We start from the raw sequence: 26694 nt of genomic DNA on the forward strand, positions 1-26694 counted from the left end.
GTTTTCTCTGGCTACATCTACTATATGGGTAATATTAGTGTAATATCAATGTAATGTTGAATATTGGTTATTTTTCTATATATATTCTATATATATCGGCTTTATAGTAATATTTAAAACCATACGTAGAACGTCGTAACAGGTATTCTATGCCGTATGAAAATACTTCATTTATAAATAAGGAATCCTACTTCGATTAAATTAATTTATCTCCATAAGGTGTGGAATTAAGTTACCAATTAAACCAGGGATTACTGCATTTGTCATGTATGATTTAAAAATAATGAGTTCTTTATTGGTTTAAACAGGGGTGCCGCCAGGGATATGTGGTGCCCAAATACATATATATATGTGTGTATACTAATGTTTTACCCCCCCAGCTTCCCTCCCAGTGCACAGCCCTGTGTGTAAATGCCATCCTACAAGGTTTCATGGAAATCCTTATGTGGCTTTTGTCTATGCCTGCTAACAAACAAAGAAATACCCTCCACCTTCACGGCTGGAAGAGCTAATATACAGATCCAATTAACTGCAACATGTCAGCCTGTCGATTTCGCAAAAAAAAAAAAAAAAAAACAAGTGAGAGGGCTGACTTGAGTCAAGTGTGACATCTTCATAAAAGCGTGGTCACCTGGTGTGAACAGCCTCCACTCCAGATGGCAGGCAGACCAGTCACTTGGGCTCAAATGTCCCCGTCAAGCAAGATCTGATGAAATTTTTAAACGATGCATCTCCAATTTTGAGAAGAGAAACCCAAAGGCTGATACGAGTTAAGCCCCTGACATTTAAGAAGGCAGCAGCATCTGTGCTACATTAAATAAAGCACAGTTTGTCATAAGAACCCTATGTAATGCCACTCATGCAGGGGAGGATGATTATTTTTACATTATTCAAGGTCAAATCATCTGCAGGCAAAGCAATAGTGGGAAAACATAGTAGATTGTGTGTTATCTTCTCCGCAAAAGTAGAAAGAAAGGCAATATTTTTCTCCTTGAGTCTGTGCTGTCCTGATTACGCCTTGACGTACCATACTAGCCCTTCCCAGTAAGGTTTATCTAGGTGGGAGGAATCAAACAAGCCATTAATCAAAAAAATAAATAACATTGATCCAGAATGAGGTCTATTGCCCTTCATTCAGTCCTTGCATGTCCTTGGGTTGACAATACAGTGGGAGGAGACGCCGCAATACATCTTTCCCATGAAAAGTCCCGGAAAACTGAACACTGCATCCATCATAATCTCAGGAGAATTTAGTAGGAAATCGTGCGAAAAGTTAAGCAATTCCGATTCCAAGCACAAGTGAATACAAAAATAATGAAGTGCAATATTTGTGTGGTAAAGAGCAAGGGAATAGCGTAAAACATGCTACTATAGTCAAACGCTAAGGGCGCCGTGGGTCGCTGCCACCAATCAACTTCTCGAAAATGATCGTATATTAAATGTAATTACAGTAATCCCTCGTTTATTGCGGATAATTGGTTCCAGACCCGACCGTGATAAGTGAACTTCAGTCTTATTTCTAATGCATTGTTATAGTTATTGTAGTTTTTTAACACTATTATAATGAAATAACACCCTAAAGTCATCTTTACAGTCACATTACCCAATATAGTAGAGATAATAAGAGAAAATAAGCCATTTAAGACATAAATGCTTGTGTTATTGTTATGATGTTATTATATTAAAACCTGCAATAAAAGCCTGTTGTTCAGGCGATCAAGTTTGGTGCTTTTTTTAACCGAACAATTACCTCGTGAACGATGTAGAATATTACACTCACAATTTGAATGCGTATTCTTAATATTTGTTTGCTTAAATATATTTTTTTACTAACTAGGACATATGCAACCACAGAATAGCATGATGGCACCATGTTGCTATTAACTATTCAAATGTAATAGCTTACATCGATTAAAATATTTTTAAAAAAATTCTACAAATGATACAACTGTGCATCACTTTGCTGTATTGTATCATGATTGCAGACTCAATTATGACTGTTTTGGTTTTGTTTGTTTCCAGAAATAAGTTCTCTCAAAAGAATCTTCATTTGATTAACCTCCCTGCATCTCATCTTTTAAAATCAGACCTATGTTTCCATGTTTCTATGCTTCCATTCCAATAACGCGCCTTTTTTCCTAATTGTTGTTTACAGGGCCACCCACCATCTCCAGCACTCAGACACAACAGGCCTTGCACGGCGAGAAAGGACAAATCAAATGTTTTATCCGAAGCACGCCTCCCCCAGATCGCATTGTAAGTATATTCCTTTAAAAAAAAAAAAAACATTGTATCCAGCCACTTGTTACATTTGGAGGTAAATTGTTAAGCAGCGTTACTGCTTAATGATGAGCATTTGTTACCACGTGAAAAGGTCGAAACAGGAGCTGGAACAGCGGCGTTCGTTTGATTTACACAGCATGGATGGCATCAGGATTTATGGACCTTATATAAACAGGCTACTCAGGAAGTGCTAATTATTCATGTTCCATGCAGGCAGACTAGACTGTAGGTGTGTGTTCAGATTTTTCTTACCCTCTGTGGACATACTTCTAAAGATCAGCTAATTGGGGACAGGCTGGCAATTAGGACAAAAGCCACTGAAGAATAATAACCCCAGGTTTGGGGAAGAAGAAAGTGTATGGAAGTAAAAGAAGAGGTTACATTTTCAAGAATGTATAATGAAGAATCTATAATATAATGTTCCCAGTCAAGGTGTCACCCTAACTGATACATTCCAACATATTTGAAGGATGAAAGGATTCGCCTAAATTACTGCAATCATTAGATCCCTTCAAACATAAAATTATTATTAAGTATTAAGTATTCAACCCTACATACAGGTTATAAAATGTTTATGTTTTATCCATATTCCCAGAAAATATTATTCTGATAGTATTTTAGCTTTTAATTATTTTGATTATTATTTTAACATGTGCACTTCTTCTTAAATTTCTTTTAGGATTTTTATTCCAATTAGATGATTTTTAGTAGCAAGTAGTTGTTTTACTTAAAACAGTTTTTTAATGCATTACTAATGTTTTTTTTAACTTTTTTTTTTTACTAATACTACTATTATTATTATCATACCATGAAAGTAATGTTTTTTCATGTGAAAATAAGTTTTAATAAGTTTTTAAAATTGTAATAATTTTTTTTAAATAATGAGAACAGCTACACAAAACCTAAGCAAAATAATTAAATGGAAAAAAACGTAATACAGAAACACAACATTCTATCATATTTCTTTTTTCGTATAATTCATTAATTTTCTTTACGGCTTAGCCTCACTAAGGTATGCAGGAGCCTATCCCAGCTGTCTTCGGGCAAGAGGCGGGGTACACCCTGGACTGGTGGCCAGCCAATCACAGGGCACATATAGACAAACAACCATTCACACTCACATTCATACCTATGGACAATTTGGAGTCGCCAATTAACCTAGCATGTTTTTGGAATGTGAGAGGAAACCGGAGTACCCGGAAAAAACCCACATACACACAGGGAGAACATGCAAACTCCACACAGAGATGCCCGAGTGGAGAATCAAACTGTGCGTTAACCACTCGTTCACCGTGCGGAAAAACTTTTAATGAATATGTTCACGTTGGCTGCCAACAAGTCCAGGGTGCACCCTGCCTCTCACGCAAGGCCAGGTGGGATAGGCTCCAGCATACCGCAATGACCCTAATGAGGATTAAGTGGCATAAAAAATGAATTAATGAATGCTCACATTGGTTGGTTCACAAACTCTTCGTACGTCTGTAACACCATTCCAATGGACTCGACTAAAGAGGGACAAGCTGGCTTTTTTTTCCCAAAAGGTAACAGCAAAAACGGAATAGTGTTCTATGGCAAAGAATCAAATCTAAATGGGAATAGACGTGAAACTGGGAACATCAACCCAATTGAAGAGATGAAATGATTTAAATCTCGGATGACCAATGTTTGAACACAGTGGCATAGCAATCTATCAAACGGTCTTTTATTCTGGTCCAGAGTGATGGACCTTCTGTACATACTGACATTTATTTCCATAGAGCTACACACACACACACACACACACACACACATTTGCACAAGGCGTTTTATTAAATAGACTGAAGGCTGAGTTGGCTTCCAGCCCTCCACTCCTTTATTGTCGCTTTACTGCTTTTGACTTGTCACTATTCTCCTATAAATCCTCCTCCAAACGTCCAAACTCACCACGCTGTGTCTACTCTTTAGGCCTGGTCCTGGAAAGAGACCGTGTTGGAGTCCGGTACGTCCGGTCGCTACACGGTTGAGACGGTCACCACGGAGGAAGGTGTCATCTCCACGCTGACCATGAGTAACATCGTGCCAGCTGACTTCCAGACCATTTATAACTGCACGGCGTGGAACAGCTTTGGCTCCGACACCGAGATCATACGCCTTAAGGAACAAGGTGGGAGCCAAGGTCCGACAGGTTCCATCTTCCTCTTCTCCAATTCATGTGCTTTGTGGTGTGAGATGTTACGAGATGGTGGTGGTGTGTTTTTGCGTCTGTGTCTGTGTGTGTGTGTGTCTGTCATCACATCTGGCAACAAAGTGAGCTCCGGATGTCTGCGTGGTAAACAACATAAGGATGAATTGGGTGGTATCATGTCACAGGTGGCCCCTAGTTTGTCAACGGAGCTGCCTTGCTCAAGGGCACACCAGCCATTCAGCGTCTATGCTTGTCAAGAGAATGAAACATTTTGAATGCCTCTTCCACAGCTGCTTCAATAATCACCCAAGGGTGGTGCTGTTAAGGCATCCCGACATAACAACCCAAACAAGCACATAAAAATTCTCTTTCTTCATTAAGAGACCCTTTTAAGAAAAATTAATACCTTCTATCTGTTGACCTTTTCCCTCTGTACCACCGGGGAAGGTTGTTTAGTCTCTCTACTTATCGCCAATGATAAATTATAAGCTGCTTATGTGAAAGTGACATTGACCAATGGAGGCATTAAAGAGTCTTTAATGGTGTAGGAAGAGCACTTGGTTGTTTGGCTTCAGTTGGAAAATTGCAAGGAGGTCATAAATGTGGGCAACTTCGGCCCTCATTAAAGTGTTTGATGAGGACCTTTACACACCGGAGCCGCATGGAGATGTTTTGCCTTCAGGTTTGAGATCCTGCACGTCCTCCAATGCAGAACAAAACACAACCACAACTCTGCTTAACACACACACACCTATTTACACTCTTGATTGCTCACTGGATATGCCGGCCTTGGGGGGGAATGTTTTAATAAGTCTAAATTATATTGTAACTGAACGGTATTCAAATGTTTACCCTTTAGGAAGCATAATTAGCATATTGACCCCAGGCCTCCATGGTTACAAGATGACTCTTCTTTGTCAAAAAAATTGAAATAGATGGAATCATAGACAAAAAAAGGTTTCAATATCTGGTATAATTGTTTGCTAACTTGCCACTCTGTCAATTGACAGAGTGTCCGTGTGTGACAGGAAGAAAAGCTCTCACTCACTTGGGGAAAAGTCATTTGGCCCCACCTGTTGGTTTGTATGTAATATGTAGTAGGTCCCCAGCTGTCACTCCACCAACGAATGATGAAAAAAACCTCCTGTTTGCTTGGCGTTTCAGTTCTTTTCTGATTTCTAATCAACATTTGCAACAAAAGTGACTTGTTGTAATGATTGGATTGGAATCAGCTCCAGATGTCGGAACCTGTAAGCGGTTGTCTGACATTATAAAACAGTTCTTACATTAAAGCTGTAAAACACAACATGGTGAAAATGTACTCACCAAGGCCAAGATGCACACACACAACCACACGAGCATGCAAAACTAAGCTCATTCCTGCTAGATTCACCCAACTGTCGCTGGCGTTTATCGTCATTTCGACTTGTTTACTTTATGTCGGGAGCATGTTCAGTGTTTAGAATAATTTTGTCCCATGACTGAGGGGTCTGCCGAGTAAATACTTCCCCACACAAACGTCCCTTCTCCTCACAACAGCATTTGATTCATCTTATAGATCCCTCATGGTGCACAGTCGTCAACTTGGCTTGTTTACGTTTAAGTTTAAATATAGCCCAGCCCTATTAATGAGGTATGCTGGTCTCATGACTGTTCGCTTGTTTGCGACATGTCTTCTCAGTTCCTAAAATTGCGTTTTTGCCCCACAAAGATTGAGGAGGTTCAGGGCGAGGTAAAACACTTGCAACAATAATGGCGGCAACACAAAAATGATAACACAATATGTACTCTAAACACATAACTTTTCTCAAAATAAGTACCACAGTGCAGCCTGGGGGACGGCATCACTCCCAATACTTGATCCAACTCAGCCTCACCAGGACTCTATGTCCAGAGGTTAATTGAGGTTAAGACCCTTTACTTACTGCTAATACTAATACTAATACTATAACCTAGGTATAGTGATGCTATAATTATTAACTCATTCAATCCCAGACGTTTTTTCAAAAGACACCCCCTCCAATACTGGCCATTTTAGAGGATTATGACACATACAATATTGTCTTTAAGAGCAGGAACATGGACCATACCAAAGGTATGATTAAACTAACATCCTTAGATAGTTTCTACCTTTCGTAATCAGCAGTAGAACATAGGTAGGTTTCAGCAAAATATCAATTCTCAACAAAAAAAAGCACAACTTTCACTTTGACAAAGTGAAACAAATATGCCACAGCATAACCAACACAAAAAAAGGTTTGTTTTGCATGAAAATATCAATACACTTACAAATATAATACCATGAACTATTTATAATTTTCATATTTGGAACTGAACTGTGTGTGTGTGCATGCATGATGCACTTGCGTCATCGCCTCTTGCGCAAAAAAAAACCAAACATAAATACGTCTTTGGTAGCAAATGAGTTAATATAGCAATATAGTCACAGCCCGGTTGCCCCCAGAAATGGGGCACTAGTGGTTCAAGGCAGCAAACACCACATCTCCTTCATGTTGTCTAAATGTAGTCCATAAAATGACGTCCCTGTAGGTCTTCTTGCTTTGTGGATTTTTTTTGTATGCATGAAATATTAATATTGTCCTCCTCAAGACAAATTTCTGTCTGTGTCGCTGTTTTTGTACAGAATCCCTCCCTGTGGCGGTGATCATTGTCATTGCCGTGGGAGCTTTTGTCGCCCTCATCGTTCTCATGGGCACCATCGGAGCATTCTGTTGTACCCGCTCACAGAGAAGTATGTCCGCCCGCCGCCGTCATTACCGAAAAGCACGCATGGCAAAGCGTCATTGGGTTCACAATCACCACCAAAATGTCCATCTATCGTAGCGGATCTTGTTTTTCATTAAATCAAACAAAAGCTGCTATTGAATCCAAGATAAATGGCAGCTGGAGAAAAAAAACTGTCACACTTCACAGAAGATCACTTCCTGAGATGGACATCTTTTGCGCTGCAGAGATCACAGCCAGATTGTGCTAAGGACTCATTTCACGCAAGCTCAGTCACATCCCAGGCTATTTGCATCATGCGCTGTGTTCACTGCCACCCATCCATGTACCAAGTGACTCAGGTTTGAGACAGTCAGCAAGTGTCTCTTTCCAAGAAGCAAACAAGCAAAAAGTATGCAACTGGTCCCTTCAGCATGTCTATTGTCTGTATACTACAGAGGAAGCGCACCTGGTTATGCCCTCACTGCCCGTCTCCATCTGTGCTCACCAGAGAGAACTTGCAAGCAAAATTAAAACAGAAAGTAAGAATTTGTTATCTGACAGTTACCATCATCAGCATTGTGCCTAAAACACAATGAGCCGCCATGCAAGGTTGTGTGAGATTGCATATGCTATGTATGCAGGGCCAGATAATCTTGTGTTACAAACGATTATTAATTGTTTTGTATTGTGTTGGTCTGTTATGGGAAGAAGAAAAAAAAATGTTGTCGTAATGCAAAGCACACTAGGGGAAATTAGAATGTCAACAAATACAAAATGGTGTTTGCGCAGCTTATTGAGATAAACGTGCCATCTGTTTCTGACAGATCTGAAAGGAGTGGTGTCTGCGAAAAACGACATCCGGGTGGAGATTGTGCACAAAGACCATAACGCCGCCAGGGAAAATGAGGAGCATGCTTCCATGAAACAGCTGATGGTGAGTGTGAGTGTCACAACGTATTATTTTCCTTCCTATATTGTCAAAAATACCCTATAGAACATCTTTGATTAGCGTTTTAAGCAGTAAGGGCTTATAAACGGCAGTCATATAGAGGATCTTTGACTGACCTTTTCATGCAGGGCCATAAAAACATTAGAACACTCCTGTTATATCGAGGATCTTTGACTCGGTTTTATGCGTTCGGTACTTTTTTGCAATGTCATTAAAAACACCTTTTTTTCATAATTATTTTAAAAATAGCAGTGTATCTTGTTGGGTTTTTAGTTGTTTTTTTTAACCTGCAAAACATCCTGCCAGACAGGATTGCATTGTTTTATGCAGTAGGTCCTTTAGAACATCAATGTTCCTCTCGTACACTAGAGCAGGGTTGTCAACCTCGTGACATGGAGGGCTGAGACGCTCCAGGTTTTTTTTGCAGCCAATCTCTAAAGCAGGTGATTTTAATGGTCGACACCTCCTTCAAATTTAGGGGAGGAGCTCATTAATTAAATCACCTGCTGAAGAGAAAACCTGCACGGTCTTGGCCTTTCCATGGCACGGGTTCTTAAAACAGTTGAAGCTAGATTGTTGTCATGTAGAGGATCTTTGACCAATGGAAACATATTGATCGTGATTTCATTCATTCCTTCTTTTCTCAGCAGCTTTCAAATAGAATCGCAACATGTTTTTTTTTGTCTTTGTTATGCACATGCTTCCTAAGCAGATATTAGCATAATGAATGTACATTATTGTGGGCAAAGCTGTGGAATTCATTATTTATGTGTAAGACCGTAACAAGATGACAAGTAGTCAAGGCTGAGGCTAAATTTATCGATATAATGCAGCAGTGTTGGCAGGGTAATCCTACAGTGGGTGTACTTGTGGAGCTGCCAGACATGGAAAGACCCTTTTTGAAGCCACACCGGTCTTAAGGGTTTTTTTTTTTTTTTTGTGCATGATGCTCCAGGGCGGGGTTATTTGTAGTAGAAAGCTTTGGTGCAACAGATTCCTCCCATTCTTCCACTGCGACAAAATGAGCTCTGCCAACTTTACAAAACTCTACTTTGTTAAGGAGAGAACATTTTCATGGATGCATTATTAATGCTCCCCTTCCAGCATCGAGTGACGGTGTCTGACTAATACCGCAGGAAGAACAACTGATAAAAGTACCATTCTTCCATCTCAAATGTTCTCTCGTACTTTGAAGGCGAGAAGAGTTTCCACCAGTCTGCTCAGACTTTGCTTGGTTTCCATTCAGGTGGATCGTGGGGAGTTCCAGCAGGAATCTGCTCTGAAGCAGCTGGAGGTTTTGCAAGAGGAGGAGAAGGAGTACCAGCACATTAAGGTACTGCTTTTGATCAATGACAGCATGGAGGCGCTGAAAGTGTAAAAGGTGGGGGAGTTGTCTTCAACAAAAAGGCCAGAATGCCGTGATTTGGCATTTTAGACCAAAAGTCAGATTTGAATTACTTATTTTATAAATACATGATAATACAGGACCTCACAGCTAGGAGACCAGGGTTCAATTCCACCCTCGGCCATCTCTAGGTGGAGTTTGCATGCTCTCCCCGTGCATGTGTGGGTTTTCTCCGGGTAGTCCGGTTTCATTCCAAAAACATGCTAGGTTAATTGCCGACTCCAAATTGTCCATAGGTATGAATGTGAGTGTGAATGGTTGTTTGTCTATATGTGCCCTGTGATTGGCTGGCGACCAGTCCAGGGTGTACCCCGCCTCTCGCCCAAAGACAGCTGGGATAGGCTCCAGCACCCCCGCGACCCTTGTGAGGAAAAGCGGTAGAAAATGAATGAATGAATGAATGCTAATACAGGTCAAGGCTGCCCGGTGTGCAAGTGGTGAGCACGTAGGCCTCGCAGCTAGGGGACCCGAGTTCGATTCCACACTCGGCCATCTCTGTGTGGAGTTTGCATGTTCTCCCCGTGCATGCGTAGGTTTTCTCCGGGTACTCCGGCTTCCTCCCACATTCCAAAAACATGCTAGGTTAATTGTCTATATGTGCCCTGTGATTGGCTGGCCACCAGTCCAGGGTGTACCCCGCCTCTCGCCCGAAGACAGCTGTGATAGGCTCCAGCACCCCTGCGAGCCTCATGACGATATGCGGTAGAAAATGAATGAATGAATACAAGTCAACTGTACATCATACATGTACCTTGATCCTTAATTGATAATGGCCATGCACTGTATATGCAGCTCAATCAAATCTATGAATCTAATCATCACCCCCCATATTGGAATGTAACCATGACAGTGTGCCAGTGCATAAAGAAAGCATGAGTCACGCAGTCCAAGTCTGAAGCCCCCTGTTGTAAGGTAACAAGAGACAAGGATGCTAAATGTAGAAACAGGAGAATGGTACTCCAAGTTCTGTGCCGTTTGATCAGCAACTCCGCTGTGTGCGCACATCCTTTGATAGCAATATGTCTCGCACATATGGAGGACTTCTAAAAAACCTGGTCAACCAAACGTGTCTTTGCTCAATGCAATAAATGTGTGCCGCTGGTTCAATTTACATGCCAATAAGCAGACATAGATGAATGAGTTTGCACTGAAGGAGGCACCTGCTTTAGAGCCTCCATGAGTATCCACAAGTGATTTGGCAGACTGTGCAGGTTCCCGTCTTGTGGTGTGGCTTATCTCTCAGCAACTTCCTCGGTCGACTATAATGCCGCGTGGCGCATTTTAAAGCTTTAAAGCCCTTTTTGCTGTCCCATTACATTTTTTTCTCTCCACTACTGTCAAAACAAGAACTATTTACATTTTCAATTGCACAGAAAGTGGAGATACACTGCAAAAAACAGACATGTAAGCAATATTTTTTCTTACTATGATAGACCAATTTGCATATCATACAGGGGCCCATATTTAGACAGCCGAATTTAAAATTGCTTTTTGTAAGCCCTGCTGGGACCACGCTGTTTTATGTGCCTGTAGCTTTAATGCTAATGAGCTGTGTGTGTCTCCACCAAGCCCTTTATCCACTTTTTACATATACATTGCAACTTGCCCAATGTAATAAATGCCATATATCACATACAACGATGAGGTGTAGGACAGCAGGACAGAAACCATGTCACGCTATGTTAGCGTATTCGCTGAAGAAAAATAAAATGTTCAAACTTACAAAGTCCCCACCCAACTTTAATTTAAGATGCACAGCAAAGCCTGTTTTCCTATGTTTATTGTTCACAAATAGGCTCTTGAGGCACATATCACTGATGTAACATCATTAAAAAGTAAATTTTGAACAGTAGGAGAACATTAGAAGGGGACTTTACTTTGTGTTGTGAAATGAAGTTATTTTAGTAAGAAAATGGGTGAAGAAAACAAGTGAAGAAGTAAGCCACACCCAGTAAATGTAAACTGTGTGTGTAATACGACTAGTTAAACAGTAGCCTACCAGAAAGGTAATTCATCAGCATCCTCATCCTTTTCCTGGGAATGAAAACCACTCTAGTCGTCCTCTTCTTAATCCCACTTTGTTAATCTCGTTCTCTTTCGCTGTTGCTCTCGGTTTCTCTCAACTTGAGAAAAAGTTGCTTTTCAGACTTTTAAAACCTGTTTTTGATGGTGTAGCATCCGAGTTAATAGTCACTGTTTGACGACACAAAAGCTCACAAACTTTAATTTAAAAAAAAACAAAAATTACAGTACCGATGGTTGCTGTATTTCTACTCTTGATCAAATTTACTTAATATTTGTCAGATCAAAAAATGCGGCATAAGACTTGAAAACGCAACAACAGTGCCCACTTCACTACTTCCTGAAGCTACACTCTAAGCATCATGGGATGTGTACTTTTAGCCCTAAATTAGCTGCATCACTGTACAAGCCACAGGGTTCAAAACATGAGAAAAAAAACACTACGGTAACACTTCACCTTCTGCGGAAACATGATGGATTTCTTAAAGTGCATTGATTTGATGGATAGATCAGTACAAATCCTAAAGGTAACATACGTCCTGAAGATGATGCCATATTTCTGACTTTAAACCAGTGTCACTTTATTGTCTAAATTTGATGAAAAAACACAGAAATAACATGCAAGTACTGTGTAGTTCACATTGTGTATGAAGGCAGAGGTCAGTTCATTTGCATACAGTTTTAGATTTTAGTTACATTTGCGATGCGAACACCTTTTAATATATATTTTGGATGCACAAGTTCCAGTGATTTGTTTTATTTATTTCATCGTCTTTGTGATAAACCTGAAGAAAGTATATGCAGTACATTATGCAGTATATTTTTATATGGTTATACCAGAAAATCACTGTAGTCTGTCCATCATGACTCACCCAGTCTGACCCAAATCTCAGATGTATGTACAGTAAAACCTTGGTTAGTGTCAATAATAACCTTTGAAACATTAACCGAAAAACATGCCAACCGTGGACTCAAACTTTTGTACACACAAAATACCACGAAACAAACTACTGCCACTGTTGCACTGCATATTAACCAAAAGACTGACAAGATTATAGGATCTTTTTAAATATACCCATCTTTCTCATTTCAGTTTTAACTATTTTATATAAAATTAAATTGTAAGATGGTGCTTACAAAGCTGGGATAGGCTGTGGCCAGGACACACAGCATTGACAATGATTGGCCAGATGAATGTTTACTTCTCTTTTGGTGCTTTCCATCCAAACACAGCCGTAAATCAAGTTGGGCAGATTCATTCAGTGGGTGTTTATTCTCCAAGACAAATTCCACAAAGCACAATTTCCGAAGATCGTATCACCCGTCTGTCCCTGCAAGCAGGAGAACAACCTTTAATTGTCCCCTAAGGAGGACATTTCATAGGAAATCCCAAAGGTTTTCACAAATTGCACATTGCCACCAGCTCCCTCGTGTGTTCTTGCCGTGTTTACCTGCTGACTTGCTTTCTCTGGGGCTACTTTTGTCCACATTAGTTAATGGCAGCAAGCGTGAGGGCCAAAGGGTGGGACTACAAGAGCTAAAGGCCAGACTCCCTGTCCTCCTTTTGATAGTGACAAGCATAACAAGTATCCTCTTGCTTTGCCTCGCTTTCATTTTTCCCCTATTAAAAGCATTCTTCTTTTGGGACTTTCCTCGTACTATGCTTGACATTCACATGCGCTCCCATGACAACACACACACACACACATACACACAAATGCCCTAACTGGACCCTCGGCGACAGCGTGGCGCCTGCAGCCCAGCGTGCCGAGTGCCACCACTGTAGGCACAAAAGCCAATTTGGGTGCTTAGCCCGCATGAAACCTACAGACACCACAATGTGTTTAGGTCCAATTAAAGCTGGTGTGTGTGTGTGTGTGTGTGTGAGTGAGTGAACTTTGCAGTGACACGCCGAATAGCAAACTATGAATCATCGAGGCTTGCTTAATTAGCGAGAAACATGATTTTAAGGTTAGAACGGGGCTGACTAAATCCGAGCGCTGAGGTTTGTCACAGCTTGCCGTGATGCACACGGCGGCGTGCAGCCTCATTTATTCTCCAGCTTGAATGGTAATTACTGCCAATTTGACCCTGGCTTCTGTTGAGCTTGGAGGAGTCAACAATTAGCACGCACAGTATGAACAATACGACTGGATGGAAGATTTTCTTTGACTCGCTTTTTGCCCCAGTTAATATGCTGCGACTGCTGCACTCGAGAGGTACCACCATACTTAGACAGTTGCATTTTATTTCATTCATCTGCTTCAATGATTGCTAATATCCTCAAACTCAGCATCTTAACTGCTCTGTTGTTAGTTAATAACCTTGACACACAGTTTTAGGAGCGTGCGTGTGAGTGACGGGAAGAAAAACTCAGACTTGCTTGGGAAGCTGTGTCAGCGCGCATCGTTAATGCTGCGACTGGTTGGCTTCTTGCATCTTTTATTCCCTGTTTGTTTCCGACTTCGATTTTGGATCAACATTTGCAATACAAATGACACATGTTAAAAAATATCGATTAGTCTCAGCTGCGGTAACACTCCTCTCTTTAATTACCAATGTTCACTACTGATGTTCACTACTACTGGTAAAAAGCTACCAAGTTAAAACCTTAACAAAAGATGCGGTTGTTCATGGCTTTGACGCCAGATGAAAAAGGTGTGTCCTGAATGAAGACCTAAAGATTGTTAGAGTTTTAATTAAAAAAAAAACAGTAAAAATGGGACAAATAGAGCAAAAAGCATAATGTACTGAGGAAAACCTGACATGTTGAGATTTAACTCATATTTTAAAATTTCATAAAATTCAAGGCCAAAAACAAGAAGGGCAAATTATTCAACTACACAATCGCACACACAAAAGGCTGAATAGATGTCTGCTATGTTAATGTAACACATTATCGGTTATTCAGCTACACAGGGGCACAAAGTACATACCTGGGAGGCTGATTGAGCAAAATTAACATGACAAGCCAGCGAGTCCAACAAGCAAGTCACCAGGAATCAAGTTCACCGAGCTCCCAATCTCATTTCACATCACTGAATCCACTGAATTCTTCATTCTCTGTGTCACTCGCCAAGAACGATCTCAAAAGTAAACTTCACTCTTTTGTTCATGACAGTCAGTATGAATTAACAGTTTAAAAACATATTAAAGTAGATATCTATTTTAATATAAGTCACACCAGGACCAGCCAAACCATGAAAAAGTGCGACTTACAGTCCTGAAAACAAATTTGTATTTTTTACGAAATGGAAAAAAAAATACATAAATACATTTTGCCGATTCACTCATGGTTCTCAGTATAGCTGATGATCTTCACACCATGTAATCATATCCATATGCCGGCCACTACATTAGGACCAACCAGGATGGATGGGTCGTTTCAATCACCCTTGATTGTAGCTCAGGGTTTTCTGGGACAGTAATCAGCTATGGGTTTGTGCGTCATTTGTCTGTGCATATACAGTATACAGTTGGCGAGAAACCTTGTACTTCTCATACAAGATTAACTCCAAAAAAAAAACAATATTTTGTTGTTTTCCAGTTTCAATTTGGTCAATACAAGAGTTTTCATGATAGCATTTTCTTTTCCCAATAGGACCCCACAAATGGCTACTACAGCGTCAACACCTTCAATGAGCACCCGACACCAACCATGGCAGGGACCCAGTCCACTGATGGAAGAAATCCAACCAATACAGGCACCCTGGGCAAGCAGCGAGTACCGACAGGCATGTCCTTCACCAACATCTACTCCACCCTGGGAGCAGGTCCCAATCGCCTGTATGACTACAGCCAACGCTTTGTGCTGGGCATGGGCAGCAGCTCCATCGAGCTATGCGAGCGGGAGTTCCAGCGTGGCTCAATAAGCGATTCCAGCTCATTTATTGACACGCAGTGCGACAGCAGCGTCAGCAGCTACAGCAAGCCGGACGGCTATGTGCAGTTCGACAAGGACAGCAAGGCGTCGGCCTCCTCATCCTCCCACTACTCGCAGTCATCGTCGCAGAACTCAGACCTAACCCGGCCCCTCCAGAAGCGTATGCAGACCCATGTCTGACAGCCGGGATGGGAAGGATGGTGTAACCAGAACCAGTCTTGGGTTTGAACTTCTGCAGGTGCAGGAGGTTGGTTTGCGAATGACTTCATCAGACTTCTCAATGTCCTCAAATGTGGATCAAGAAGCCTTATATTCTCCTTTTGCTTAATCCATCACCCAAATCCTGGTTCTACCCCTGTGATCTTGAGTAGTGCCACAATTTGCATCGAAATTTGCCAACAAAGACTTGGGACGACAGCGACACAGCAAGGCTCCAGGATTTTTTTTTTTTTTTTTAATTGCAATGGAGGACAACCACACAAAAAGTGCAATCCAGTTCCCCTCTACTCTTTCATGTCGCGTCAAGCACAACGACTGAACATCCACAAGGTTTTTAGGGAGTCCACAACTCACCACCATACCACTACCCCTCCTTTCTTTCATACTCTGCTCATACTGTAGCTCAGTTGTCTCTTTGCGTAGGTGGAGGAAAACTGGCCTCTCTCCACTTGCCCACAGACATGTTTAAGAGGAACAGCTGTACTGTATGTGGGCCACAAAGCGGAGAAGATAAAGAAGGGCTGAGACCACAATTTCAATCCCAACTTTTACGTTCTGATAAAACACTATCAGTGTACATATTGTATAAGGCTGTAAATTATTTTCTGACAAGTTATGGAGGAGTCTTAAACGAGCCGTTGTAAACCCCCCCCCCCCCCCCCCCCCCCAAAAAAAAAAAGTTGGCCTTGAGGAACTGTTTGGGTTGAGTAAGCAGGCGTACTCCTTATCAGCTGCAGCCTGGTCCAACTAACTGGTCCAACATCATACATGTTGAATGATATGTAAACATACCGTCATGCTGATTCTTACTTTGTGGTTATTGCAGTGCGTAGTGAGTGTTACTGATGAAACTGGAGTTGAGTACGACCTTACAGATTGTCTTGAATATAGCTGTTGGATTTTGGGCTGCGGATTTATGCTAATGATGTCTTTTTTTTTTCATCTGCACCATAGAAATTATGAATTTTGTTTTTCCAAATGTTATTTGTTTTAAATTAAGTAGACTCAAAAATATCTGACCATGAATTACCTAAAAATATTACAATAAATTACTGAATACAAATAAATATTAGATATGATAATATTTGAAAATGTGTATTGTTTTTAGCTTTTTCTTATGATGTACTTTAAAGAATATCATGAATTACTTGAAAAATATATTGTAAATTACCAAATAATGAAAACAAAATTGTGCTTTCAATTAAAAAAAAAAACGCAAAAATTCAATATTGTTAAATTACAATTTTCCAGAAAAAATAAAATTATGAATTCATTAGGTTAATAGGTCAATATATATATATATTTAATATGTGTACAAAAATATTTCCCTATGATTTATTTTTAAAAAAGTAGTACAAATTACATAAGGAGAAAATGAATGAAGAATTATTTTTTTTAAGCTGCAAAAATTGTAGAAGATTTGACTAATAAATACGGTTAAGTACATTGAATCATTTTTATGATTTATCTTACATTAATAGGTTAAAATGTACTTTTATATCGGTATGCAAAAATAATGTGAATGAATTTCAGTCAGTTTCACTGGAAAGGTTTTCATATCAAATACGGATTTGAATAGATATTCGTACATTTATGGGTCAACAAGTTTTCATTCTGATTCAATGTTTTGAGATGCTGACGTCCCATCTGAGCATGTTGTAATGTGGTATACTTTATGCAGGATCTTGTGAGGCAAAGGGAGGCAAAATTTCCAAAATTCTGAATTCTGTGTGTATGCATTGGAAACATAATGTGATGCTACTGTCATAGCTGCTCATGCATTGATTTGACTTGGTTTTGCTCTGTTTACATTACATTTTGTTCATTTCGTTAAGAGTAAAGACCGACTAGACACATAAGCGCTCATTACCCGTGTTTCAAAGTGAAGTGTTGTCATCGCGCTTTGTGTTATTGTGATAATGAACTGCGACTTTTGGGTTTGTACGATAAGCAACACTGGGAAAAGCATAGCTAAAAATCAAGCGGCCTGGATGATGCTGTCTTTTTTTGTTTTTTTATTTGAACATGTGATCATGATTGTTTTTTTTTATATTTGCTGCAATCCAGGAACCGTTTATTCCAATCAATTCCATGAGCGTTAACTTTGTTGCTTGCAAGTATATCGCTCTATAGATTGCTCACAGTTTCACGAATGATGAAAATAATGACTCATTTTTAGGGGGCAACGGCTGTGTTGTGAAAACTGTCATATCCAGCCTTTAAAAGCAAGTCATTGAAAGCACTTTACAAAGGATTATTATATCCAAGGCGCACTGCTGGGTGAGACTCTAATTTTACAAATGGATTGGTACCCATTGTACAGTTTAAGGCAACACTGATAATCCAGCTTGGCACTTAGCAGACTGTATATAACTCCTTGAAATGCTGTCTTTTTCTGTATATAGTCCCCCCGCCCCACTCCTGTGTTTCTTTCTTTCTTTCTTTCTTTCTTTCTTTCTCACTCATCAGATTTGACTATTAAAGCTCAGCAAATCCTTGTGACATCCAAACTGTACAGACAATCATTATCTCCTTACATGAAACCCATCAAGTCTGCTTGTTTCTCTCACACGTGTGCATGAAAAGAAGTGAGCGGTTTCTCTATCGGTGTGACGGAGACTATTTTGCAGTAAAACACACAGGAGGCTGGTAGAAATGAGAAGCAGAGAGCTTAGCCGGGACAGCTTTGAAGTGAAATGAAGTATAAGGTTATTGGTATTATAACTGCAATCTATAACTTCAGCTCTTTCAGAGATGCCTGCCGCTCTTTTATTCCCGCGCTATAATGACTTTTTGAGCAGTCGCTGTGTGGAATCTCTACCTTGCACTGGTCAATATATTGGCAGCATATACGTATTTCCACTTATAAAATGAGTATGTGTCTCGAAAAAAATCTGCTGTGGTGACTTCGTAAGGAAAAAGCCGAAAGAAACAAACAAAACAAACAAAAAACACAGCCATAGTCCAGCTTTATTTCTTACATTTAATAAATCTGTGATGCTACTCTTCTAGTTCATTTTCCCCCAGAGCCCAGTGTCATGAGGCTATAAAAGGAGTATTTGAGCTACAAAAAGTTAATTAATTAGTTCAAAATATTAAAATTTTTTAAAAAGTACACAGAAAACAAGTAATTTGACAGAAACTACTGTATAACTACTTATAGATTGGTACCTATTTTACACTATGCTTCATATGCCATACATCATATAAACATTAATTTTCCCACCAGGGGCTCAAAAGAATTACAGAGTACCAGAGTAACCAAAAAATGTGATTACAAAAAGTGTTAAAAACAAGCTGAATCTTTAAACAAATATTTTTATTTTATGATAAAAAAGTAATTATGGTATGTGATTTTTAAAATAATAAATAATAATAAAATAAATATAAATATAATAAAATATATTTGCCCTATTATTATTTTAGTTGGAACATCATTCCCATAAAATATGTTTGTCTCCAAACATCAAAATACTTTTCAATCATAACATTTGATTATGATAAATGAAAGCAAAAAAGTACCCCCCACCCCCTTTCAAGGAAAAAAAAATCCTAAATTTAATTGTACTTTTATTTTATGTTCATGTGACCAAATACTTCTTTATACAAAGGAGTATTAGGGCTACATTGAGAAAAAAACTAATCTGAGAGTTTAAGAATAAAGTGGTAAATTTACAAAAATAAAGTCTTTTCTCTCACTCTGGCCCGAATACTTTGCCATACCTTTATAATCCAAACAATTTTATTAAAAAATACATTTTTCCAAACGGAAACACATTCCCACAGGCTGTGCAATGCAACTTCAATCAGAAATCAGAAGACAGCCAACATATTTCCCTCTAAAAACAACCTCTCTCTCTCTCTCATCCAACCCTCTGTCCCATCTCCAGCTGACACAGTGTCCCTGAATGCACCCCGACCCGTGTCCCCGTTCACCTGTGAACGCCTGGCCGCCTGCTCACTGCCGCTCGCTGCGGCTGGTGGTTGTTGTTGTTTGTCTGGCAACGAGCGGCACACAGATGCGAGGGCATAACAGATGAATAAACACAAAGAGCCAGAACAATTACAAGGGGGTGCTGCCCTTCCCTGATAGGAGGTGGAGAAAAAAACAGCAAAGTGATTTATTATTCAGAGATGCCAAAGACTAGCCTGTGCTCCACTGCACACGACTGGATGGGGACCTTTAGTGGGAGAGGCGGCGGGGGGGGGGACACCCCCTATATTTTGACACTAGCGCCTAATGTCAGTGTTGAGAATATGCAGGACGTCAGTAACCTTATTCACTATATTCCATACTTGCTTAACAAAATCCATCGAGTGTGAACACTTCCACTCGTCAACATGTCCGAAAAGACTCATTGTATAATACTAAATTCTAAAATAAGAAACTGGAGCCTGTTACAAGTGCCAACTCTTCAATGTGCTTTCTGAATCTCCCTCATTGACTTTATTTTCTACAAGTCAGTATGTTGTGTGTGTGTGTGTGTGTGTGTGTGTGTGTATGTATGTGTGTGTGTGTACCACTGTAAGTAGAAAAATATGGACTTGACCCAACAGCATTTGAAGGTTTTTACGGAATATGCTTGAGGCCCAGTAGGAGCGGCTGCAGCGTACAATGAACGAGTTATTTGTAATTCAAATGAGAACATGCCTTGACGGAACGTGTTTTTATTTGCAAAACAAAAAGTGAGCCAGGTTTGAGAAAGTGAACATGGAAGTGCAATGTCAATATGTGAATTCTTTTGGGCAAACTTAACAGTTTTTGTTTTGTTTTTTTTAAATTGAGTGGGCCTACCTGCTGTATCTAAAGAGAAAAAATAAGGTTGTATTTTAACTGTACTGGTCTGTGACTATGATGCTTTTGCTCTGTATATTTGGAGAATAAAGGTCAAGTTTGACTTTGTGTTTTGTGTTCATTTGTAACAGCAATGTCCACACAAACTAGTTTTTTTTTTACATTTTCTTTTAAGGAAAGACTTTTTTCATTTTCATTCAAGCCCCCCAAAATGGTCCCTCGTTTGCTGCAAGGATAGCCAATAAGCAGGCTAATACTAGCCTAGTATTAGTATTATACTAGTAATAATCAGAAGAAGAAGAATGATGATAGTAATAATAATAGGCTAATTAATAATATAATAATGATTATTATATCACTGATGAATGTCCACTGGTTTTGCAGTGTAGATTGTGTGTACTTGTGTAAATTTCATGGTGGCCTAAAACAATTAAGTATCTCTACTAAATCTGTCCAAAAGTGGTAAAGTTTTTTTTTTTAAATATTTTTTAAGGTTTTTTTTTTATGTGTGCAACATTCATTCATATCCTGTTCATCGCCAGGGGGGCTAAGCCACCCCTGTCCTCAGAACATAGTGACGCCCCTGATGTGTATTTTTTCTGAAAGGACTGAACTATAACATTTAATTCTAAAATATTCAATCTGTGTGTAATATAACACATTTCCTGTCAAACATAAACAAACACAATAACTAATTGTGCTTCTTGATTTCCCTTTGCTACACACGCATTACAAAAAAAAAAAAAAGATTGTTCACACACAATTAAATCTTTAAAAAATATCCCATAAATAATACAAGAAATATACAATGTTTGGGGCAATGGCATAAATCATTAACAGACCACACGGGGCATACTGCAATAGCTGACGTCAAGTCCATCACGCGAGCCAAAAGTCTGGGGCAACCAGGGAATGTTCGGCTCCTACTAAATATTTTTACAGTAGTACTTGGTTTGACCACAAACCTCCTTCCATAAGATACCCCGCTATATATTCAAAGCCTCTCTTTGATCACACAGGGAGCTAAAATTGTTAACGTAGTGTCAATTTAAAAAGACACGACTAAGCGATTTCTGCTACTGCTTAATTATATATTCTGCAACGCCCCTTCTGAAGCCAGTACTTGATCTTCCGCATGTTTCTCCCTCTGTTAATAATACATTAGAATCAATGCACTTGGCTCGACCTCGCCATCGGAAACAAACACCACATGAGAGGATTCAGGGGCAATTTTCATACAAAATGAATACTTCAAGGTCTGTCTTCTGAGCACTAGATTTGAATTTGAATGACGTAAGAGTCAGCAAAGGCAATTGCGAGATTTATAACGTATGTCATAATTGTGGTTTGCTACCTACCTCAAGAGACCCTATCCTGTTCTTTTATTATATTGGATCCCCGTGGGGCAATATAGTACGTTTCTTTGGATAAAACACTCCATAAATCGCAAGTTGTGTTCTTCTCTTGGCCAAAATTCATGGATCGGTCAGCCGCCTCCAACATCCACATCTTGTCCGGCTGCATATTTCACCTCCCTACTCTAATCATGCTGTCTCATGGTTTAATAAAGCCTATTATTATTCATTCATTCATTCATTTTCTACTGCTTATCCTCACAATAGTCGTAGGGGGTACTGGAGCCTATACCAGTTGTCTTTGGGCGAAAGGCGGGGTACACCCTGGACTGGTCGCCAGCCAATCACAGGGCACATATAGACAAACAACCATTCACACTCACATTCATACCTATGGACAATTTGGAGTGTCCAATTAACCTAGCATATTTTTGGAATGTGGGAGGAAACCGGAGTACTCGGAGAAAACCCACGCATACACGGGGAGAACATGCAAACTCCACACAGAGATGGCCGAGGGTGGGATTGAACTTGGGTCTCTTAGCTGTGAGGTCTGCGCGCTAACCACTCGGCTTATTATTGGTGAACACAAATCCATAGTTAAGCAAATGTTAGGTGTTTTTTTGCCTAATTTAAGCATTTTCAAGCTTAAAAATGGCTAATGGTATGTAGTATTCTACTGTGGTCCCTAGAGGTCAGTAATGTTACTGTAATGTTTGGCGAGACACACAAAAAACAGGCTTTTATTGCAGTTTTGAACTATCTCACAACAGGAACAATAATCACTAATAAAAACACAACCACTGTAAGCTGAAACTCAACTCTGAAACCCTGATATCACTTCCTGTCCTCCACTCACTCCGCTCCCATAGGAACACATTTGTCGAAACATAATCACATGTCTTATGTACTCTTAGTATGTCTACTATATTGAGTAATAGGAGTGTGAAAGTGACCTAATAATGGTAAAATCCGTTTTTGTAAATACTTTGCAGAAATTCACTTATCACAGTCGGGTCTTGTACCAATTAACCACAGTAAACAAGAGTTTGCTGTACTACATGTAATGTTATTCTCGTATATGCAAACATGAAACAATCTACAAGAGGTAAACAAAATCAGCAGTGCACATTTCCACATCTGACAAAAACACTGACCGTGTTGTTCCTACACAAGGTAAGCTTGCATCTTTATGGTCACAAATGTTCAGCCAAGAACACAATTTCCCTGGAAAGCCTTGTGCTTTGTAAATAGTATAGAAAAAAAACAGCGACCGAGACGTCTCTAGTGAAACATGGAGATCCGGCTCATTACATAACAGATTCAGGCAACACATTTTCCTCACATTATGGCTTTAAAATCTCTCTTTGGATCTTACCACTGGGAAGAAGTAATCATCAGAACTAATACAGTATTGTTCAACGTGTCATGAATGACTCTGAAGAGGCCTCTGTTCCGGATTACCTGAGCGGTTGGAATCCAATTTAAATTTAGAAGGCGTAAGCTTTCGATGCGCTTTCAAAATCCTGACACACCGGATTGGTTTTTGTTTGTCAGAAACCTATCACGGGCAATGAAATGATGGAAAGTGGGGGTTTTTTTGTTTGTTTTTTACAAAGAAAACGTAAATAGGAAGATGACTGGATAGATATTTATAACATGCCAATCAGATCAACAAGTGGAGGAGTTCATGTTGGTTCGCTACATGTTTTATTAGGTTTTGGTGTCATTTGCATCCTATCATATACAAGGCCCAGGGCTTAAAAATATTGGATAAGGGACATATTTTGTGACAGTGCTAAATATAACACGTGTGTCTTTTCAGTGCCACCATTAGCACCCAAAATGAGGCAGCACCAGTGCCGCGTTTTGGTCAGCATCCCTATGTCTTATTGTTTTAAGGTGTCTTACCTTGTTTGGCAATGCAATTTTTGGTGTTCCCCAAATTGTTGCCTTTTTTGTTGTTGGTGGAGAATGTAGTTGTGGTTACCATGAAGGAGTAAGAGACACACCAGCACAATGTATGAAAGACACGTTGGCTGTGCAGATGATGCACAAATTGTGTTAGTTTGTCTTGCAACATGAAAAAAAAACAAGCAGCGGGTCAATGGGCAATCTACAGTTCGATAATCAGCACGTCACATGCGCACCGTCATTGTGTTTTTTGCCTTTTTTTACATGTAGAACAACTGTGACCCACGCTTAAGGATCCTCACGAGATGTCTCTGTACCCTCACGGAGCTTCTGTCCATTCTGGCTGGGATGCTGGCAGCTAAACGACATCACTCCAATTTCAGGTTCCATAAACCTTTGGAGAATCCAGTGGCAAGACACCCCACTCAATTCCCGCTTCTTCTGAAGTCAACACGCCACCAACACAAGGGGATCTTCCACGATCTTCACTCTGAACCTGATCTGAACTGGCGTTGGACGCTTCAACCACAATATGGTGACCAGACATCATCGAAGACATCGCCCCTGACCTGGCCGGTCCTAATCCAGAAGCAGTGAGTTGGCTGTGACATCTGGAGCAGATCGCTTAGACCGAAAGCCATTTTAAGAAAATGTCTATGCCATCATTAACTCATTCAATCCCAGCCATTTTTCAAAAGACAACCCCTCAGGACCGGCCATTTTAGACAAATTTCTCTTAGTATCTTTCCAGGCACACAGAATATTGTGTCCTATGATACAAACATAGAACCGACCAACAAAAAAAAAAAACTTTTGGTCTGTAGCTTTTTCCATTCTTTAGTAATCAAAATTAGAACATAGGTATCAGTTCCTGACTAGAAAAGGGATAAAAACAGCTTTTTTGTGAAAAGATACATTTCAAACATAACTTTCAGTTTGACAGAAATATTTTTTGCTTTTGTGACAGCTCAAATATCTAAACGACGACCAACATAAACAACACAAAAAGGGGTTGTTTTGCATCAAAACAGCAATTTATTTACAAAGATAACATCATGAACTATTTATAATTTTCACATTGGGCCCCAAGACAGCTGGGATAGGCTCCAGCATGCCTGTGACCCTAGTGAGAATAAGCGGTACAGAAAATGGATGGATGGAACTGAGCTATGTGTATGCACTCGTAAAACCATCTGCACGCTACACTCCTCCATGCGGTCTCACTTCCTCCTTCCTGTCATGTGTGATTGGCCTGTTAATTTGCACTCCTGGACCTTCTGGACGTTTTTATGGCTTAAAATTGTTCTGAAGCAAAATGCATTAGTGGAGAGTTGCATCATCACCTCTTTTTAACACAATAAAACGTAAAAGACGTATAAATACATTGTTACGTTCAATTATTATGAATGAGTTCATGAGTCCATGCAGTTGTCATGCAGTTGATCGATTCCAGTCATTGTTTAGTCTACATATTAATCAATACACCAACAATTGCCCTCAACTCCAGTTGATCACAATAGAAAATATAAAGACAATTAGTTGATTATCACATACTGTACTTCAGTAAGTAATTGTTTTGCTATGACCTGTGTGACAAAAAAGGACACACTCATTCATCAAATCACCACAATCTTCACTGTAAAGTACCTTCATTCTGTTCTTGGACAGCCGTTTTGACAGATTGATTGTCATTATAAGTTGTTTTGAAGCAGATGGTTTAAGAAGATGGTTTAAAGACATGATGAAGCAAATATTCCACGGTTGCTTATTTGATGTGGTTGCCTCTGAAATACAGCCCTCCTTTATGGTCAGTTGTTTACTAAGGACAGCTGTGCCCATAACTTCTGGTACAAGAACAGAAGAACTCAAAATCTGAACACAGTAAAAGGTCTGACAGTTTTGAATTTCACTGTTTTTTTTTTAGGGTAAAGTAAAAGACCTGCAAAGATATTCTCCATTTGGTACAAAGTGCTCAACTGGACTTTGACTTCAATCTTTCTTTCAGAGGGTTTGTAGCATTAAACTGTTCTAACCTCCGGATGCCTCCACTCAGGCAGGGTTGCATTATTTAAATCAGAGGAGGCACTTGAGTCAGTTATGTAACATCCCAGCATCTTCGGTCAAACGTTGCATGCATGCACGACACAGACAGACGCAAAGACGAGTGGATGTAGAGTACTAAGCACTACTTACTAAAGATCCATATACTGTGGAACCTTGGTTAACATCATTAACCTGTTCTAGAAGGTCTGCCTCAACCAGAAACATCATTTTAAAAAATTTCCCCAGAAGAAATAATGTAAATATCATGAATCCGTTACCAAAAATGTGAACACAAAACACGTTTTCATAGTTCTACAGAAATAATTCTAACTGCATATAAACATTCAAGGTTGCTTTTACGTATGATTGACAGCGGTGTAGCAGTGAGATCAACACGGACACCATCTCCGTGCTTTGAGTTATTTCTTGAATCCAATAGTATCTGTTTTGCTAATTGACCACGGCTGCTAAATAACCCACAATGGAGCCAATGAATTTGTTAAAGAAGGTGAGAAACACTACTGAATTCAAGAAATAACACATGCCCAGACACGCAGGTAGTGCCTGACTCGGTAAAAGTAACTTTAAATGTTCATTCATCCTTTTTATTTGACATTTACATGATAAAAACATATTTTGTGTTAACATTTTTGAGATATGTGGCATAACTGTGTTGGTTAGCAAAGAATTACAGAGTCAGCAGCTGATGATGTCATAGACTGGCGACAGAGCTGACTACGGTTCCTGGTTCCACATATTAGCACGCTAATAGGCTGCTAAAAAGGCAATTTTCTGAGAAAAATAGGTTAATAACACAGCAGGATGGAGAGCATATCGTACGCTAACTTTCACTAACTGAGGTTCCACTGCACATACTGTATAGCAATTTGCTACATTGGCTACACAAGTATCCCGCATTTTTTATTTTTCTCGAC

General features: G+C 39.7%; 1 protein-coding gene across 13 annotated transcripts in view; it reads left to right on the plus strand.

Moving 5' to 3' along the window:
• The window catches only part of kirrel3b (kirre like nephrin family adhesion molecule 3b), a 193778-nt gene extending 173242 nt beyond the window's left edge, over window positions 1-20536 (plus strand). For 3 of the 13 annotated variants that reach the window (XM_058079993.1, XM_058079995.1, XM_058079999.1), the window contains 7 exons: window positions 2156-2256; window positions 4228-4438; window positions 7092-7199; window positions 7630-7713; window positions 7999-8114; window positions 9370-9456; window positions 15152-20536. In XM_058079993.1, the coding sequence (XP_057935976.1) occupies window positions 2156-2256; window positions 4228-4438; window positions 7092-7199; window positions 7630-7713; window positions 7999-8114; window positions 9370-9456; window positions 15152-15613 (1169 nt within the window). In that variant the 3' untranslated portion in view covers window positions 15614-20536. The remainder of the gene's footprint in view (window positions 1-2155; window positions 2257-4227; window positions 4439-7091; window positions 7200-7629; window positions 7714-7998; window positions 8115-9369; window positions 9457-15151) is intronic. The other 10 variants (XM_058079997.1, XM_058079998.1, XM_058080003.1 and 7 more) reach the window with 7 other exon arrangements.
• Window positions 20537-26694: the final 6158 nt, after the last annotated feature.

This window comes from Doryrhamphus excisus, chromosome 8, assembly GCF_030265055.1.
Source record: "Doryrhamphus excisus isolate RoL2022-K1 chromosome 8, RoL_Dexc_1.0, whole genome shotgun sequence".
NCBI lineage: Eukaryota > Metazoa > Chordata > Actinopteri > Syngnathiformes > Syngnathidae > Doryrhamphus > Doryrhamphus excisus.